This window comes from Anabas testudineus, chromosome 8 (assembly GCF_900324465.2).
Source record: "Anabas testudineus chromosome 8, fAnaTes1.2, whole genome shotgun sequence".
In the NCBI taxonomy this organism is placed as follows: domain Eukaryota; kingdom Metazoa; phylum Chordata; class Actinopteri; order Anabantiformes; family Anabantidae; genus Anabas; species Anabas testudineus.
The window spans coordinates 9,540,846-9,557,917 of NC_046617.1; the positions used below are offsets into that span (position 1 = coordinate 9,540,846).

General features: G+C 41.2%; 1 protein-coding gene across 1 annotated transcript; it reads right to left on the reverse strand.

Annotated features, from left to right (window-relative positions):
• Positions 1 to 380: 380 nt before the first annotated feature.
• On the reverse strand, positions 381 to 16,253 carry cntnap1 (contactin associated protein 1). The gene is made up of 24 exons (XM_026363066.1): positions 16,125 to 16,253; positions 12,090 to 12,191; positions 11,610 to 11,803; positions 11,159 to 11,312; positions 10,648 to 10,851; positions 10,160 to 10,344; positions 9,925 to 10,074; positions 9,509 to 9,770; positions 9,242 to 9,391; positions 8,977 to 9,151; positions 8,792 to 8,898; positions 8,549 to 8,671; positions 8,005 to 8,208; positions 7,742 to 7,898; positions 7,528 to 7,655; positions 7,099 to 7,272; positions 6,773 to 6,991; positions 6,438 to 6,677; positions 6,080 to 6,319; positions 5,814 to 5,941; positions 5,615 to 5,708; positions 5,293 to 5,523; positions 5,165 to 5,209; positions 381 to 3,519 (listed from the first exon to the last, which is right to left on the reverse strand). The coding sequence occupies exons 1-24, from the start codon at positions 16,183 to 16,185 to the stop codon at positions 3,320 to 3,322; spliced, it is 3,927 nt and encodes a 1,308-aa protein (XP_026218851.1). The 5' UTR covers positions 16,186 to 16,253; the 3' UTR covers positions 381 to 3,319.
• Between the last annotated feature and the right edge of the window lie 819 nt (positions 16,254 to 17,072).

Below are 17,072 nucleotides of genomic sequence, written 5' to 3' on the forward strand. Positions count from 1 at the left end.
TCATTTACAGTGAAAGTACTGACGAAACAAAATCAAGTTTACTGAAGAACAGAGAAAAATCCTAAATATCAGTGTGATCGCATACACAACTGTAGTCATCATAACTGGTACATGTTGCAGAAAGATACAGTTTTTATGGTGTAACGAAGAGTCTAACCCGGTCTAACCTGTCTGCTCGTCCCTCTGGTGCTTGACATCAGCAGGTCGCAGATTATCTGGTGATTTGTTTATTAGGATGTCTTAAAAAGGCCTTCACAGGCACTAACATTTCTTATGTTAATAACATGCTAATTGCAAAGTTCTCTTTTACCGAACCTAATTTTAATTTAAATAGCTTTAAATATGTATTTTTTTATTATTTTTTTTTTATAATTCTCATGTTACACTTAGTTTAAAGTCCAGCAAGCATTAATCAGCACTCATAAACTCCCACTTGATGTGAAATCATCAGATATGCTGTCCAAGCTAATAAAATCCCGCTCGCCTACTCCCTCTACTGGCCATTTTATCCTAGTCCAAGTTTCCCACATCCATGGCTTCACTGAATGCAGGATGGAGGCCATCAGGAGCAGTTCAGCACAGATTCAACGTGTCTGTAAATGTATACTCTCTCTCCTCTAAGCTACGATAAGGCCTTGTTTCTGTCTCACTCTTCTACTGTTGGTGCACAGGTGAGTTGAATAGTTGACTGCACATGTAGATTTTAGTGACGGCATATTATTTAATATCAATAAGTAGTATCTGTCTAGGCAAACTACGAATACAGAAGCACTTACACACCCAGTCAGTCACACATACACACGCTTCCGGGACCACACATGAATTAACAAGTGAGCTGCTATGGAGTGCCAATGCAAGGCTGAATGATTACAGTAAATCTTCCTTTTACTCTACACATTGACTCTATTTCTGCATAAACATGAGCTCAAACATGATCAGATAATATGTAAATCCTAAAACTTGATTAGGGAATCTAATTAAACATAAGATGTTAATCTTGAATGGCTGATTCAAAGCCCTCAATAATATAATAATAGCATCCCTTTATCTAGTCGTAGGACTGACATGAAAATCTGATCATGTTTAAAGTCATATTCATGCAAATATAGAGAAAATTCTTATTCATTCAACTTCCATGCGGCACTGTATTCAGAAAAATATAATATGAAGTTTGACAAACTACTCTTGGTATCAATGAAAAACCAACCGTTTTGCTCTGCTCTTTCTCTCACTTTTCATTTTCATTCATCTTTTCACACTCAACATTCTGAAAAATAGAACTTCTAAACGTCAGCTTCGGCTGAATCTGTACATTTTCATACATGAGTAACAAGTTGTGCCTTTACAGTATATGCAGTTTTTACATCTACTGTACAGCCTGTCAATGTACAATTCTGCACAGTCCTGCCCATCTGTAATGGAAGAAATCAACAAAGTTGAGTTTTGGGTTATACAGAGAACAAGTACTGTACTTTCTTTATCCTGAGCTTTCTAAAGAAAACTAGCATGAATAATGTTACTTTCAGTTTACAGCTTACAATGAAAACATGAGAGCAGGTGTTCACTGTAGCATCTGCTCATACATTACAGAGTCAAAGGGTTTACATTCAAAGCACTCCATTTAACTGTTTTACTTGTTTTGTAGAAACCACAGGATTAAAAAAAGCTGCTTAGCACGTTTTTCATATTTTCACGTATATACTCATTACATCCTATTTGCAAACAAAACTGAGACATTAACGTCACCGGTGGTTGATATAAGCTCCTATTATTGCACATTACTGCAAATTGCGCTCATGCTGCATATACGCATAGCTGATGCTTTTTTCTATTTTTTCACATACACAATAGTGTTTTAGTGTCAAGGAGAGTAGCAGTGAGTGATGATAGCCCTACGCTTTGGTTGCACCACACATCCAACGAAATGTCATCTTGCCAGAAATGAAAAAAATTTCGTTGGATTATAGGTAGGATTTTCAATTTTCCACTGAAAGCAGCTAAACAAGCAGCAGCAGCAGTGATGACAGTGTGGTCAGCTACTGTCCTACAGCATTATGCAAAAATATTCAAGCAGTGTGAATCAGAAGTAAATACTTGCGTTTACATTGTTGTGGTCCTCTTTACATATGTCGCTGTGTGTACATGTACGGTTCTATGTAGGCTTTTCCATATGGCCATAGGGAGGAGCAGCTATTTCCTGACAGATGCTTGTTATTGGAAACCAAAGGGTTGTGAAGACTTTTGTTAGAGATGTCCGATGAGTCAAACATTCTGTAGCACCGAGCTATTGGCAGCTTCACTATAACATAAGCAACCTGAAGTACAACTAAAGGAATGAAAACTTGGTTACTTAAGTCGCCCTGTCCTTGGCAACGTTCATCACAACGACTTCTGTTTTGATTCTGCAGTACACCAACAGTCTGTGTCAGCTCTCACACCTAGAGGTGCAGTAACGTCAAATCATCACACTCTCTCTTCTGAAGCCCCGTCGTTAAGACTGTGAGCACAATGTGATTGGCAAAGCTCCTATCTATAATACGATACGATACTCCGATTCTGAACCACTCACATGTGCCATTCTGTGTTGGTAATGCGTTGTTATGGGCTGAAATACAACAAACACGAGCGAACATACTCTTTCACAGTCTCTGTGTAAAGCTCCATGCTTGTCTGTAGTGCGCTCATCAGTTAGTTGTTTTTATCTATGCACATGATTTGGATTTGTGTTGCAGTGGTTTAGGACTCAGATCTCAGATGTGCTCACTGCTCAAACCCAACCTGGATTATGAGCTATGCTGCCAAAAATGGCTCCGTGATAAGTTCTAAACAAAAGGTATATTTTCGATTACAATAAATCTAAACGTGAGATAAAAATAACTTCAATATGTCTCGAAAATGGCTCTGAAAAGAATGACGAATATTTTAAACTCATGTTCAAGCTATAATTAAACATTCCTTGAAATTCTTGTCTAATCTAAACCCTATCTGAATCAGCTATTATGGTTACGTCAGATCAAGCTTGCTCAGATGAGGCACTTCAGTATTTCACCCTGTAATACAGTGTGAGACTTGTTGGCTGCTCACGCAACATGGGGCTTGATTTGAACTTTGAACCCAGCAAAACTAGAACTTACCAAAGTACATGCAATGTCGAGCACCAGGCGTCAGATCCCACTCAACTGGGGAAAGTAACACAAACCAAAAATGTAAAAAGAAAGAAAATTATTAGAAAACAGGTATCTGTGGTTGTTGTAAGTGCTATTTCCTTCTTCCCAGTCCCCAGCCAAAGCCCACCCACTCCCCCATTGGTCCTGTGATGCTAGTCACTCCTGAACTCCTCTTCGATTTCTGAGAGGTGCTTTTTTTCTCTCCTCAGGGTTTCGGTCAGCGGCCTGGAACTGCTGGGAGACTCCAGGTTCTTGGGTTCATTAGTGAGATAGCTGCCCTTCTGCTGATATGCGTAGACGTAGATGCTGTACAGACCTCCAAAGAGCAGCAGCAATGCCAGGATGACAATGACTGAAGGACAAAAATAGCGCAGTCAGAGATTATATTAAACACACTGAAGGAAAGAGGAGCTCCTGCAAATATTGTTAAGGAGCAGGTTCTACCTGATTTTTAGTTTTATATTATTACAATATATGAGCCAAACTAAATTTAGGTCTGGTAAATATTATGACAATATAATAACTGCAGTGTCATATTTATTTTTCCCTTAGATTCAAGTCATATGTCCAAATACACAGTGACTCCAAACAACACACAGATGATATGTCCACCTTCAAGTCGGCACTGACCTTTTTTTCTCTTATACTTTTCACTGACCACCCACCTCTGAGCTTTGCTATAGCTAGAATTGTTAGTGCTTGCAACATAATGGCTCAGTAATTTAAGCTGCTGTTCTACAGCTGATGACCCTCTCTCTGCCAATGCACACTGACAGCAGCCCTCAGCCCCTCAGGTTTATACCCTCAGCAGATGGGTATAGAGAATGAATCAATATTGTTAATGTTGCTGAAAATAACTGTGGTACTACAGTATTTTTCCTAAAGTTATACACCAAACACAGTGCGTAGAGCAGCAAATATGTTATTTAAACCAATATTTCCACAGGACAAATGGAGGGGGAACATGTGTCTTCAGTATCACTATGGGAGATTTGTATGCTAGAACAATTTACCATTTTATTTTATCAGCTACATTTAAAACAAGAGGTGTAATTTTTCATAACAATTTCATCCTGTGCTGTATATCAGATGAGGATGATGTCTGATAACCAAAGGGGACCATTGATAGCATGCCTGAATGGTGCACTAATCTTTAATGACATGCTGATGTCCTGCATTAGCATAATGTCTCTGAAGCTGAATGATCTATTAAGCTGAGGCATCCATCAATGATGAACAGTAATCTGGGCCCATGCAGACTAAATATAGCCGATCCGGTAAAGGTCTCAGACAGGGATGGAGCAGGGAGTCGCTGTGCTGCAGCTTAATCCTCAGCCTCTCCTGCTCAACAGGGGGACCTGCTCTATTTTTTCTATTATCTGTAACGCTGTGCTGCAGACTGTTCGTCTGGTCTCACGATTCAAGATGTAAAGTGTTTGCAAGGGGATTAGCTAGATGAAGAAATACATTTAATGTGGCTCTTTACAGAAACCAATAGTTACACCACATATTTCAACTTTATTTGTAATATCCGGTTTAGATTCCCTCATGTCCCACTATAGGTTATTTTCTCTTTTTAATAAATTTTCTTATTTTAATTTTGCAGATGTACTGGAAAAGACAAAAAAAGATAATCCCACTTCTCTCTCTCCCTATATATATATATACATTGTTTGTCCCACATATAGTAGATTAAGCCTACACTGGATTCTGACAACCCTGCTCTACTTTTGGATTAGAGGATTCTAGGGAAAAAAGTAAATAGATTTACAAATGGTTGAGTTGTGTCATCTGGGACAGCAGGGAAATAATGAGTAAAACAGAAACAAATAGCGGTGTTTCAAAATATACAGAATAAACTGCCAAATGTCAAACTCAGACCTTATTTTTTAAAATGCAACATTTTAGAAACAAAATAGATGTACAAGGTTTTTGAATTTAGGGCAATATATGATTAAAGAGGGTGTATTAAAGTATAGGAACAATTCTAATCTTACCTGTTATCCAAAACAGACCAAGGTCATCGTGGATATAAAAATACTCTGTAAGCAAAAGATAAACAGTTGAGTGGATGAAGAGAAAATAATATTCCTTTCATTAAAATGGAGAATATGTATAAACTCACCTATGCCAGTAAACCAGGGGTCAACCTCCCATGGTACATAACCCAGGACAGGAGGGAAGGCGCCACAGATGGACTCTGAGACATAGCCCTGTGTTGTTACCGGAGGTTCTGTTTCATTAGGTCGAAAGAAAGCCTTTAAAGGGGCATAGACGTTGTATCTCACTCCAGATATGCAACCGATGAAGCCTGGAGCATTATGTCTCTGGATCTCATAGTCTATGTCACCAACCTCTGAAGGACATACAAGCAATAATACATCATTAAAGTTTCTACTTTCACAAATAAAATTTAAAAAAATTAAAGGGGTAAATAAGATAGTTACCCATCACTCTGCCCAGAAACATAGACTTAGGCGAGTCAAACCTGGCATCCTCCACTAAAGTTATCTTTTCTACTATGGGTTCCATGTAATCCACCTGCAGATATGCAAATATGCAAATATGTCACATAAAAAAAAGAAAACTGATGCATTAAAAATAATGAGTTAATCGCTACAAAGTGACAGTGGTGAGAGGATGAACCTGTGTTTTGATGGTTCTGTTGTGTCTTGTTATGTTGACATAGTGCGGGAAGCCATCTGCAAGGTTTCGGCCAGTCAGCTGGTACTTGTGTGTAATGAGTCCCAGCTTATACCTCAGATCTACACTACCTTTAGGCAGAGAAAAAAAGGAAATATTGCTGTGAAGACTTTTGCCATAGAGTAGTGTTCTGTGAAATGTCAACTGCACTGTTAGGTGTAGTTTAATATTTTTCCTTCTGAGTGAAACTGTGACTGAGCTTCTCCTACCATCAGTCCTGAGGATGACAGCGATGTAATCCTGGACAAAGGAGCTGATGTAGAGCAACACGGCTGGCGTGTGGACAGTACTGAAACTGAACTCTATGTCATCTGCTGTGTCATTGTAGCCAAGGCTGAAGTTGTCATAATGCGGGTCGATCCAGTTGGCCCACGCCGCTTCATCTGATACGGGCTTTTTTCGTATGTTGTACTTGAGCCATGAGCCAATCTCAAAGTAGGCTCCAATGTCTTAGAAAAGATCATCAGGGAATTAGATAGAATATCTATTGTACATCTATTTAAAACTATGGCTGTACATTTAGTCAATTACTAAGTTCAGTTTTTTGTACTTTCTACAATAACTCACCTTTGTGGCAGTAGAAACCATCAAATGCTGTGTTGTTACAGTCACAGGTGTAGGAAGCATAGCCCTCAATACATTGGCCACTGTTTCGACATGGTATGGTAGCGTTGAGACACTGTCCAGTACAGTTCCTCCTTATACCCTGCTCTTCATTTACTTTCCCCTCTAGATCAATGGGAACACCATTCATCCGTAACCCTCGAAGACACCCCAAGAATGGTCTCAGGGTACGGTTGGCTGAACCTAATACAAACAATAATTAATGGTTATTCATCATCTTTGAAAGTCTAGAGAGGACAATATACCAATTCTAAAGCTAATTTCCAAATTCGACCTACCTACTAGAAGAGGATGAGTAAACGTCATGGTGACAAAGGTCTGAGCTGGGAAGCGCCTAACAGCCCAGGGTTGATAATCAACCTTAATCCGAGCCAATTTTACATTAATCTCAGCTTGAACAAAGTGCCACTCATTATCATTCAGCGGCACAGGGGAGCGTAGGGTCACATTAATGATGCCATCACCAACCATAAATACAAACACAAGATTGTGGGTGGCTGGAAAAGAAAAAAAAGGAATAGCAAAAATAATTACAAAATATACAGAAATTATCATTCAGTCACATGAAGAGAAACGCTTCCTGCTAACAGGTGAGTCAACTCACTATTGAGCTCTATCCGTATAAAGTTTCGAAGTTGATCATCAGAGTTCTCCAAGAAGACGCCGTGGTCACGATAGGTTTTGAAGTGGAAGGAGATGTCCGCACTGGACCCAGGCCTGAAGGTGGGAAATGTAATGTAGGTAGGTTTGGTGAACGCTATAGTGTTCCAGATGTTCTCTGTGGAAAATTGAAATAGAAGGAAAGGCCTTTATTATGGAGTTGTTGTTGAAGGTCTGACAGTTATTTCATTATTATCAAATCCAAATATACACATATATATAAAATTTTATTATATTATTATCTTTTATCTTAATTTCTTCCTCCTTTACATGTTATAACGTTCTCATTATTTCCAGGGTTACTTTCATACGTATAAAACAGATTTTCACTGTGGTTTCACACTTCTGGACCCCACTGTATATTTAAGCTCACTGTCGCCATGGCAGCGGAGAGGTCCAACAGTGATGTGGGCCTGTGAGCCGGTCCTGTTAGTGTCCCCAACTACCACCCTCCTCACAGGCAGATGGTCTCTGAAGTCCAAGTAGCCCTTATCTGAGTACCTAAAAAAAACACAACGGGGATGTTGAAACTACAATATTAGTGTCACAAATACAAGTTAAACCTGTTCATTGTGCCTTTTTCTCACCATTGTCTATAGTCTGCATCACAGTTGCACTGAAACTTTGGGTCAATGCAGGTTTGGTTGATGGAGCAGCCACACTTTTGGACTTCTCTGAATGTCCCACCCCAGTAATAATGAGTCTCGTTGTTACGGCCAATCCAGTACCCAAAAGGTCTTCCATCTATTTGGCAAAAGAAATGTAGTGTTAGTGAGTTATTTAAATGTCCTTTCACCCATTTTGTCCATATGCACAGTACTCAGATAATAAACTTAATAATCCCACTCACTGGGGGTGTTGAGGAGACGGGACTTATAGCATGAGTAGTCAATCCACTGCTCACAGTACATGGAGATGTTGGCCAGAGCAGTAACTTCATCCCAAGAGGCGTTCCAGTAGTTGACGTCTACTATATATGGACGGTCTATAGAACTCCCAGACACCTTTGTGCCTTCCACGCGGTCATGCATAATCACCGTCCAAGCTTTATAGGCTGAAGAAGTGTGACAGGTAAATGATGGAGTGGAAGAAAATAAGAAAAATAAAAAATAAACATAATGTCTCATAAGAACCAGCAGAACACAGAGCGCTAGTTCGAGAACAACACAGACAGAAACAATTGGTTGTATCTATATCTTTTGTTTTATGAACTCTTTAATTTCCCATGAAATTTCACAACACATTTCTCATTATAGCAACATGATAACCTGACACCGTGCTTTCCAGCTTATATAATAATAATAATAATAATATCAACCCTGATAGAAAATTCTAGCAAACACTAAACATGTTGCTTATGAAGCTATATCCACTGATTGACAGTGATTGCTTACACTTCATTTTGCAGTACACCTCAAATGGTTTCAGCGGTCCACTTAGATCAGGATCGATGGTGTAGTTTCCAGACCAATATTTGCCACTGAGTCTGTAGGCCTCGCATGACTCTTTATAAACCGCTGTTGGAGAAGAGGAATGATCAAAATATTTTTCTATTAGCGAAAAATATAGCATGGACTGGGTGCAATTACCTGTGACGAATGATTTGCTCCAACGATAAGATTACCAGCATTACTTACACATGTGGCACACTTCTCCTTTATAGCCTGTATTCTCACAAAGGCAGATAAAGTCATCCCAGGACTGGATGCATCTCCCTTCATGTTCACATGGGTTCGGAGTACACCTGTAAAGAAATAGTAGAGTATTAGTAGAGTATTTTGATAAAGAAGTGTATCGGCATTGGTACTGTACTAAAATCTACCTGTCAGTGATACCACAGGTGCCTAACAACAGTTCTGCATAGCGCCCCCACTGTCGTTGCAAAATAATGTCAATATCAAGTTGCTCATTGTCTATGAAAATATGCTGCATGCAGCCATGGAAGTGGTTCAGCTTGGTCTCACACTTCCGTATTGTGTTATTGGTTTTTGGACAACCTGAGGACAGAAAACCAAATGTATGAACAGTACAGATCTACCGTTTAAGATGATTTTTGTTGTCAGCAAATGTTTAAGTCATCACAACACCTCCAAAAAAGTAGCGGTCCCCAGTCCGCATTGTGAAGGGGTTGGTGATCTTCAGAGGAGAGCCCTCTTCTTCATCAATTGTGAGGGTCAGCAGGTTGTCTCGGGCTGCCAGATCCACTGTATGCCAGTAACCGTCATTTAGTCTGTAGCCTAGAGATTGGAGAGATGTTTGTCATGTAGTGATTTCACTCTAACAACACACATCTACAACTGACTGTTCACTAACAAGTCAAGTCAAGGAGGGTATGCTACTGTATACTGTATTACCTGCAGCAAACTGGAGTTTCTTCTTTCCGGGCTGGAATATAGTGACATTGATCTGTCCCTCGCTCAGACCCAGCTCGAGGGCGCCCAGGTCATCAGCAAAACGTGTGAACATTAGTAGCCCTGTGTAGTCCCAGGAACGGAACTTGAACTTGACAAACATACGAGGCCGTCTGAAGAAGCCAGGCACCTGGAGGTAGTTGTTGGGCCCAGCAAAGGTCATTGGTTTCAGGAGGATGTCACGGCAGGCGAAATGCATCTTTTTCTGGAAGTACGAAAGAAAAGTTAAATCATCAGTTGAAACATTTTGATTGTGATTAGGCTGCAAGCATGAAGTACAAAGAAAGTAATCACAATTACTCACTGTGGTTGTCAGAAGCTATTGCTGGACTAGACTAGTGGTTTGTATAAAGCCCTACCTTTCGTGGTATGCGGATATCAGGTTCTTCTCTTTTGGCCTTGTCAATGATGTTGATACCGTTGATGAAGACATTCTCCAGACAGCCCCGGAAATTTGGTGTTGTAGGTAAGTGAGGCAAGTTTTGCTCTATTACTCCTCCTACATACATCTAAGAGGTGTCAAGAGTCAATTTTCCTCATCATCACAGTATGTTATCTGATGTTCTCTAATATTTCCACTATTAAAGAAGTTACCTGTGCATCCAGATCCAGGTGGGTAAAATCGCCATTACAGATGGCTGTCACAGTCTGACTGTCCACTGTGAAGTTCACCTGTCGACCATAACGCTTGATGGTGACATAGTGCCAGTGCAAGTTGTCAAGAAGGCTTCCAGCAGTCAGTGTAGTTCGACCATTTACTTTGTGTATTACACTACTTCCTGGGAAGTACAAGGTAAAAACAAATGCTCAAAACAGCTGTAAGTTACAAATATACATATATTAAACAAAATAAAATGCAAAAAATGTTCATATTAAAAGAACTATCAACAATCCAAACAGAAAAGGTAATTTCATGATTGAGAGAAGTCTGCTCCTTTCTCAGGTGGATGTCACAGATTTGTGCATGTGGATTGTCACATATGCCGCAATGTGCTTTGCTACAAAATTGTTTCTCTAAATTATAGCTTTGATGGTGTCTTCTCTAGTCATTCTAATAAAAGCAGGCCCTCGTGATGCTGTACCAAGGCTGATGTGCAGGTAGAGGCGGCCTTTCTTCAGCTCCAGGGTAAAGAGGTCTCCTTGGATCCCCTCACTATGCAACAGCAGACCATCCTGCTCCAGAGTCTTGAAGTTAATGGCGATGTGGTCGTGCAGTGTGCGGGACCTTTTCTCTGGGTACATGTAGACCACTGAGTCATCCCCGTTGTACTGTAGCACATAGGAATCTGAAACACAGAGCAAACTGTATTCAAAATGTTTTCAGAGTTTGCTACAAAGAATTTTGTTTAAAAATGTTGCTTTAAGTGAGGTGCAGTCATAAAAAGCATTTATTGAGGTTTTAGGGATTATCTAAATGAATGCTTAATGGCAAAGAGTTAAGTCATTTAATGACTGGAAGCAGAGTGTAGCATATGTCATATTAAGATATATTGGCGTTTTATCAAATATGATTAAGCACCAGGATTGTAAAATGTCCCTGGATGTGGATCAGAGGCAGCAAATCCTCGTGTAGCATCCATCACTCATTTTTACCATAAGAGCAGCCAAACAGCTCCAGCCTCACACCGATCTTCCCTCCATTCTCCGTGTTCCACGCCAGAGGCAGCAGGCGAATGTGTTTAGCAGTAAAGGCGTAATGGAAGACATTCCTCTTGACCTGATAATAATTCCAGTTCCCAGGCATCGTCTGCAAACAGATGACACAAGCAAAAAGAAGAGAGGGTTATCGAGTCACTGTAACGGCGTAAAAGACTTACTAAGAGACTGGAGATGAACGGATGATGCGATTAGCTTAGTCAGTGATGAGAGAGATAATATGCTATTCTGTCTCTTTTTCAGCGCCAGTGCGAATGAATGTAATGGAACACCCACTGACTGCAAAATCAGCTCTAAAGATTGTGTTTGAGTAGTTAATCCTCAACTCATCCCTGTTATAGGCCTCATCCCACCCCTACCCCAACCATTCTGGCTCCGTGGCACCTACAGAGTTTCCTCCTTTCATGATGTATGGCGTCCAAGAGTCTGGTCGGTCTCCATAGAGCAGGGTGTACTTGGTGACCCAGTCATACGAGTTGAATGTCCCCTGGGTGGCAATGGCCACCAATCGATACTTTCTGCCCAGATCTACCTGTAACCATGGCTGTCTGTCCCTTGGGGATGGGGACCAGCCACTGCTGCCTGAGGGGAAGAAAGAGCAGCGTTTGACTGGAGTGTGACAGATACAGTTTGACAAGGATAAAATCACAGACTTCTAATGAGCCGGCTGCACATCATGTAGCCTCGAGCTGCCATGAAGAAGCACGCTATGGAGGTCTGGAAAGATCATTTTACAAATATTTTTTAATTCCACAGTATTATACATGACATAATAGAAGACATCAATGATATTATACAAGTTTAAACATGAGAAAGGAATCTAAAGTGAATTTCATCAAATTATGGAAAGACTAAGTTATATACTTACCATATAATTTCGCAAAATTGGCAGAGTACAGAAAGTTATATCTGGAGGAAGCCAGGAAAGAGGAGGCATAGAGGCCAGAGACCAGAGGATCAACACATTCTCCTGCAGTGACAATATGGAAGACACCAAGGTCAGGAATAAGAAAAGAAAGGACTTCTCATAATGCAGCATTCATGTATGGCTTTGAAAATGAGACAATTGTGGGAAACAAAGACTGTACAGCCTGTAAAACCTTGTAGGATTTAATTGGAATCTAGAGCTTCTCATGATACACAAAATACAAAAGTTTAGATTTATACAAAATGCAGCACTAACACAGTTATGTAATTCAGATAGCCCGTTTAAAGAATCATATTCTAAATTAATGCACATCCTCTAAGGCCTCATTATAAGTAGGTGGACCATAATCACTTCCTAACGACATCAAGTGTCCCGATATTTACTCAGAGTGTGTCATCTGTTGTAGCTTCATTCTTTCCCCTGTTGGATGAGACTATCAGTAAATTAAATTCTAGACAGCTACTGATTACACGTGCTCTCTCTGAGATAAACCAAACTGATGTAAAAGTCATGTTAATCCTTCACGGCACAGTGGTGTAGTGGTTAGCACTGTAGCCACACAGCATAAGGTTCAAATCCGTGTGTTCTCTGGGTGCCTTTCTGTGTGGGGTTTGCATGTTCCCCCATGCATGGCTCCGGAACAGGTACTGGACTGGTTGTTTGGTTAATTGATGACTCTACATTGCCCATAGGGTGTGAATGTGTAAGGTTGTCTGCCTCTCTATGATAGACTGGTGGTGACGCTGCCTCTTGCCCAGTAACAGCTGGGGTAGGCTCCAGCACTCCTGTGAATGGGACTGACTGGACTGAGCTACACAGAGAGAGAGAAAGACTAAAATTTGGCAGCATTACATAATTGAAGTGTGCATTTTGGCCTCTTTCTGTGTAGTTTCCTGAAAAGATGCAGCTTCATGGGCGGGAAAAAGTCAAAGACAAGAATAGTTTGCTCCTGTGAGATTGATAAGACCATCTCCCATCGGCTGTGCCTCAGTGCAGGGCTATTTAAACTGACCATAATTCAACCTAATCTTGCTTGTATAAGTGCTGTGGAAGAATTTGCCATGCCCTCACCAAAAGCTACACTGTCTCATTTTAGTGCCTATGTATGTGCTATAATACTGGAAAAAGAACCTTTGTCATGGACTTTGCACTGGAACTGGGGATTGCTGGATCAGAGCAGACCTTTGCGGTAAATAAATATAAATGAGAGATTCTAAATCTACTCAAATGCCACAGAAAAGCTGGAGTTTTGTCACCTTTCATGCAATGACACTCTGCACATTGGGGTGGAAGAAACATGCTGAGCATGGGAAATGTGACCTTGACTTTCTGCTTCTCTCTCCCTCACCATCTTTATCCCACGCTGCAGCTTCTTCAATAACACATCTCTGCTGCATCACTCCATCCATGATCCACTGTTTAAATGGCCTTTCAAACTAAACTCTTGTATTACAGTGGTCCACTCAAAGCTAATTTGCTGCTAATGGCTAAAGATGAATTGATTTGTTTTCGATCCAACAATTAGTAGTTAAAGGAGCAGAATATGACTTTTAATGTGAAGGGCAGCTCCATCCCAGACTGCAGCAGGTTAACTGAGGCCCCTCAGCTCCTCAGCTCCTCCTCTTGGCAAGACTGTCATGCACGTCTTGCTTCCTTTCGCTCACTCTGCTCACTCTGACTCCTCTCTCTTTATCACCACCCCAACCCTGAGCACCAACCACTCTTTTGCGCACTCACTGCACCCCATTACCTCATACTCTCGCTCATCGTGATGCCGCTATTTTTTACTTCTCTCTCTCTCTCTGCCTCTCTCTCTCTCTGAGTGGGTGTTGTCATGTTGCAGCAGCTAAAGTGTACCTGAAGACTGTGACCAGGTTTTCACTCCTCTATCCTGCATCTTCCCCCTCCTCCCTTCTATGCACCACACAGAGAAGTCTCTTTCTCCATTCATCATCAAGGGGCTGTGGCGAACAGTGTGGCTGTTCAGAGCTCTACACCACTCCTGCTGAATCATCAGTCTGCTGTAAGTGTGGATGGTCTGTCTGAGCTGACACATCATTACATACAGTATGCAGAGAGGCACCTCCTCTGACTGTCACTGCCCTATGACGCGTGCTGCTGAGGCTTCAGATAGCAACCATGTTTGTTTGCAGATATCAGCTGAATGCAGATGTCCACCAGCATTATATTAAAACGTACCACAACAGAACAGCAAATATAAGCTGTGAAAATTGCATGTTAAATAAAGGGGTTTTACTTAATTATTCATAGTGAGGCTGGCATCACAGTGGGTGGTGTCTGACTCCTGCCAGCCAAAACAACACATCAGAATCACATTCATGCTGAAATGCTGATCTCAAAAAGCTGTATTCTTTTTTTCCACACAGCCAAAACACATCCCTCCCTTTTCCAGTCAGTCCCCTGCTGCTTGTGTTGGTCATAATGACATTATGCACGAAGCATAAAACTTGAGATTTATGCATGTGAATAACACCCTATTAATTCAAACAGAAACACACATATTTCCTCACAGAGTGAGTCTCAGCCTCCACCCAAGCTGGGTCAAAGTGTTTTGGGATCTGAGGCTCCATTTTAATCTGGCACAGTTCCGCGGTTCACATCCACACACCAGATATACAGCCGGCCCGAGCTGTAATAAAGTATGAGCAAGATGTTGCTACAAGCCAAACCCACAGGCCTTCGATAGACTTCTTAGCATTTGGTGATTCAATTAAATTTACAGACTTTGTTCTTCAAAGTTACACCCAGATAGTAGAATTTACCTCCCAGATTATTGTGTGGCAGAGTTTCCATTTTTCATGAACAAAAAACTATGGTATCTACAAATAATAATAATAATAATAATAATAATAATAATAATAATAATAATAATAATAATAATAATAATAATAATAATAATAATAATAACAACAACAACAACAACAGGGTGCCTGTGCAGGAAGACTACTCCCCACAATAACCTACCAAAGCGACTGTTACTTCCATCATTTGCCCTATCCAGTAGTTTCCCATTCCAAACTAAGTCACTGGACACCTCCACCCCACGCCCCATATAAGTGGCTGATTACAAAGCACCATGCACTGTATGGGGTTAACAGTCAAGCTCCTCTGAGGTCATCCTGGCACTGACATCACCTATGAAGCTTATCAGCATGCATAAAACACATTTCATACACAGCAGTACTAAATTGTAGCCTCAATCACAGTCCCACCTCTGCTTTACTAAACACCAGCACATCTCTGCTTCAGTGATGTCATAGTAATGATTTTCCTGCCAAGTGAATTCACTCTCGTCGTGTACATGATGCAGGGCTTTTTGGACAGGTGACCGAAACACAGGCTTCCCAAAAAGTACTGCAGTGGGCTGGTCCCGGTCAGGACGCTGAGCCACGCTCCCGCAGCCTCCACTTTGAAAACGTGTTCAGCGGATTTCCAGCAACAGCCCACACTATTCGTGGGAATTTGGCGATTGTTATATTATAAATAACAAAACAGACTCTCGGGCAGCATCGGGTTTTGCCAATGAGTCGAGAGTTGAACCCACACGAGCTGCCTCAGAGAAAGCACTGCAATGCAGACAGTCCAGTGCGATGGGGACCACTGTGCGCACCTTCTGCAGGACCGGCTGCGGCTTCTTTCTACACTTTTTTTTTTTTTTTTGTGGTCCCACAAAGCTGTTATCACTAAAACTGCAGTATGCAAAAACAGAAATCGAATAATATGTCTGGGATATACCTGTTTTCATCGCAACGTGTGTTGCCCTTAGCCTACGCTTTGCCCTCCAGTGGTATTTTCCACTTAATACCGATTGTTATCCTCCATCCAACTTTTTTCTTACACATATGACCACAAGCAATGCAATCTGCATGAAGACGCCTTGAAAAAATAAATGCAACTATAATTATAGTCTAGCAGCCGATAAAATGTGAATAATTGCTGTTTTACAAGACTTACGTGATGAGCAATGTCGAAAAGCCAAAAATAAGAGGTAAATGCTCAGTATTTTGCAAGTCATCCTTCACTTAGGACACGTTTCTCCGTGCAGGCTATGTTAATTAGATCGTTGATTCTTCTGCAGCATCCTCTCACCCCCCTTTTAGCCCAACTTTAACTCGCGCAGCTCCAACTCCTCTTCCCGGGATCTCAGGCAGCCTCCACCGGGGCGGGAACGCGCATTGGCGATGGGTGCTGATGCTGTGCTTCGCCGAGGGCGCGCAATCCGTCTTTTATATCTTTTAAATTGGTTTATTTACATGTCTGTCGTGGAGTAGCGTGGCAAAATATTAGTTAATGTGTTTAACTGGCAGAGTGGTCGAAGCCCAGGGGAGTGAGATTTTGTTGCATCCCTTCCGCGGGAGTCTGGTGTTTGAGACGCAGAGGAAACTGGGAGAAAGGACAGAAACTTTTGAAGATTGGTAATATTTTCAATAGAGTTCAAAGTCATGCGAAAATAATTGATCCAAAATAGTCCAAATCAAAAACACATCCATCTGTGCTGCAGATTATGAAAGCAAAAAAGATTCATTCCCCTTCCTTTGCTGTGGCATCTCCTCTCCTCCTCTGGCACAGAGAGGAAACTGAACGGATGGTTCCAGTCTGTCTGTCCAGGAACAGATCTCAACTTATCCCAAAAATAGGGTGAAAGTCTGTTAATGTATCCTGTATCAGCAGCAGATGTGCAGAGAATGACTCCTCCGGCAGGCTGCACAGTTTGGCTGGTTTGCTTGTCTGACCTTGTCCAGGTACTCAGCTCGTGCCAGTGCATTCACAAATATGCCCAGAGCAGAACAGGTTACAGGATGATGGTGCCAGCTGTGCCTGAACTCTCAGTCTCATCTCTGCACACACACACACACTCACTCACTCACTTATAAACACAGACACACACACATTCACACAGGG

Coding starts and splice junctions, on each gene's coding strand:
- cntnap1 (XM_026363066.1), bottom strand. CDS start 16,185: ATGACTTGCAAAATACTGAGCATTTACCTCTTATTTTTGGCTTTTCGA. Junction 9,392..9,508: donor GAAACTCCAGTTTGCTGCAG/GTAATACAGTAT, acceptor TCCAATCTCTAG/GCTACAGACTAAATGACGGT. Junction 7,899..8,004: donor CCGTCTCCTCAACACCCCCA/GTGAGTGGGATT, acceptor TTTGCCAAATAG/ATGGAAGACCTTTTGGGTAC.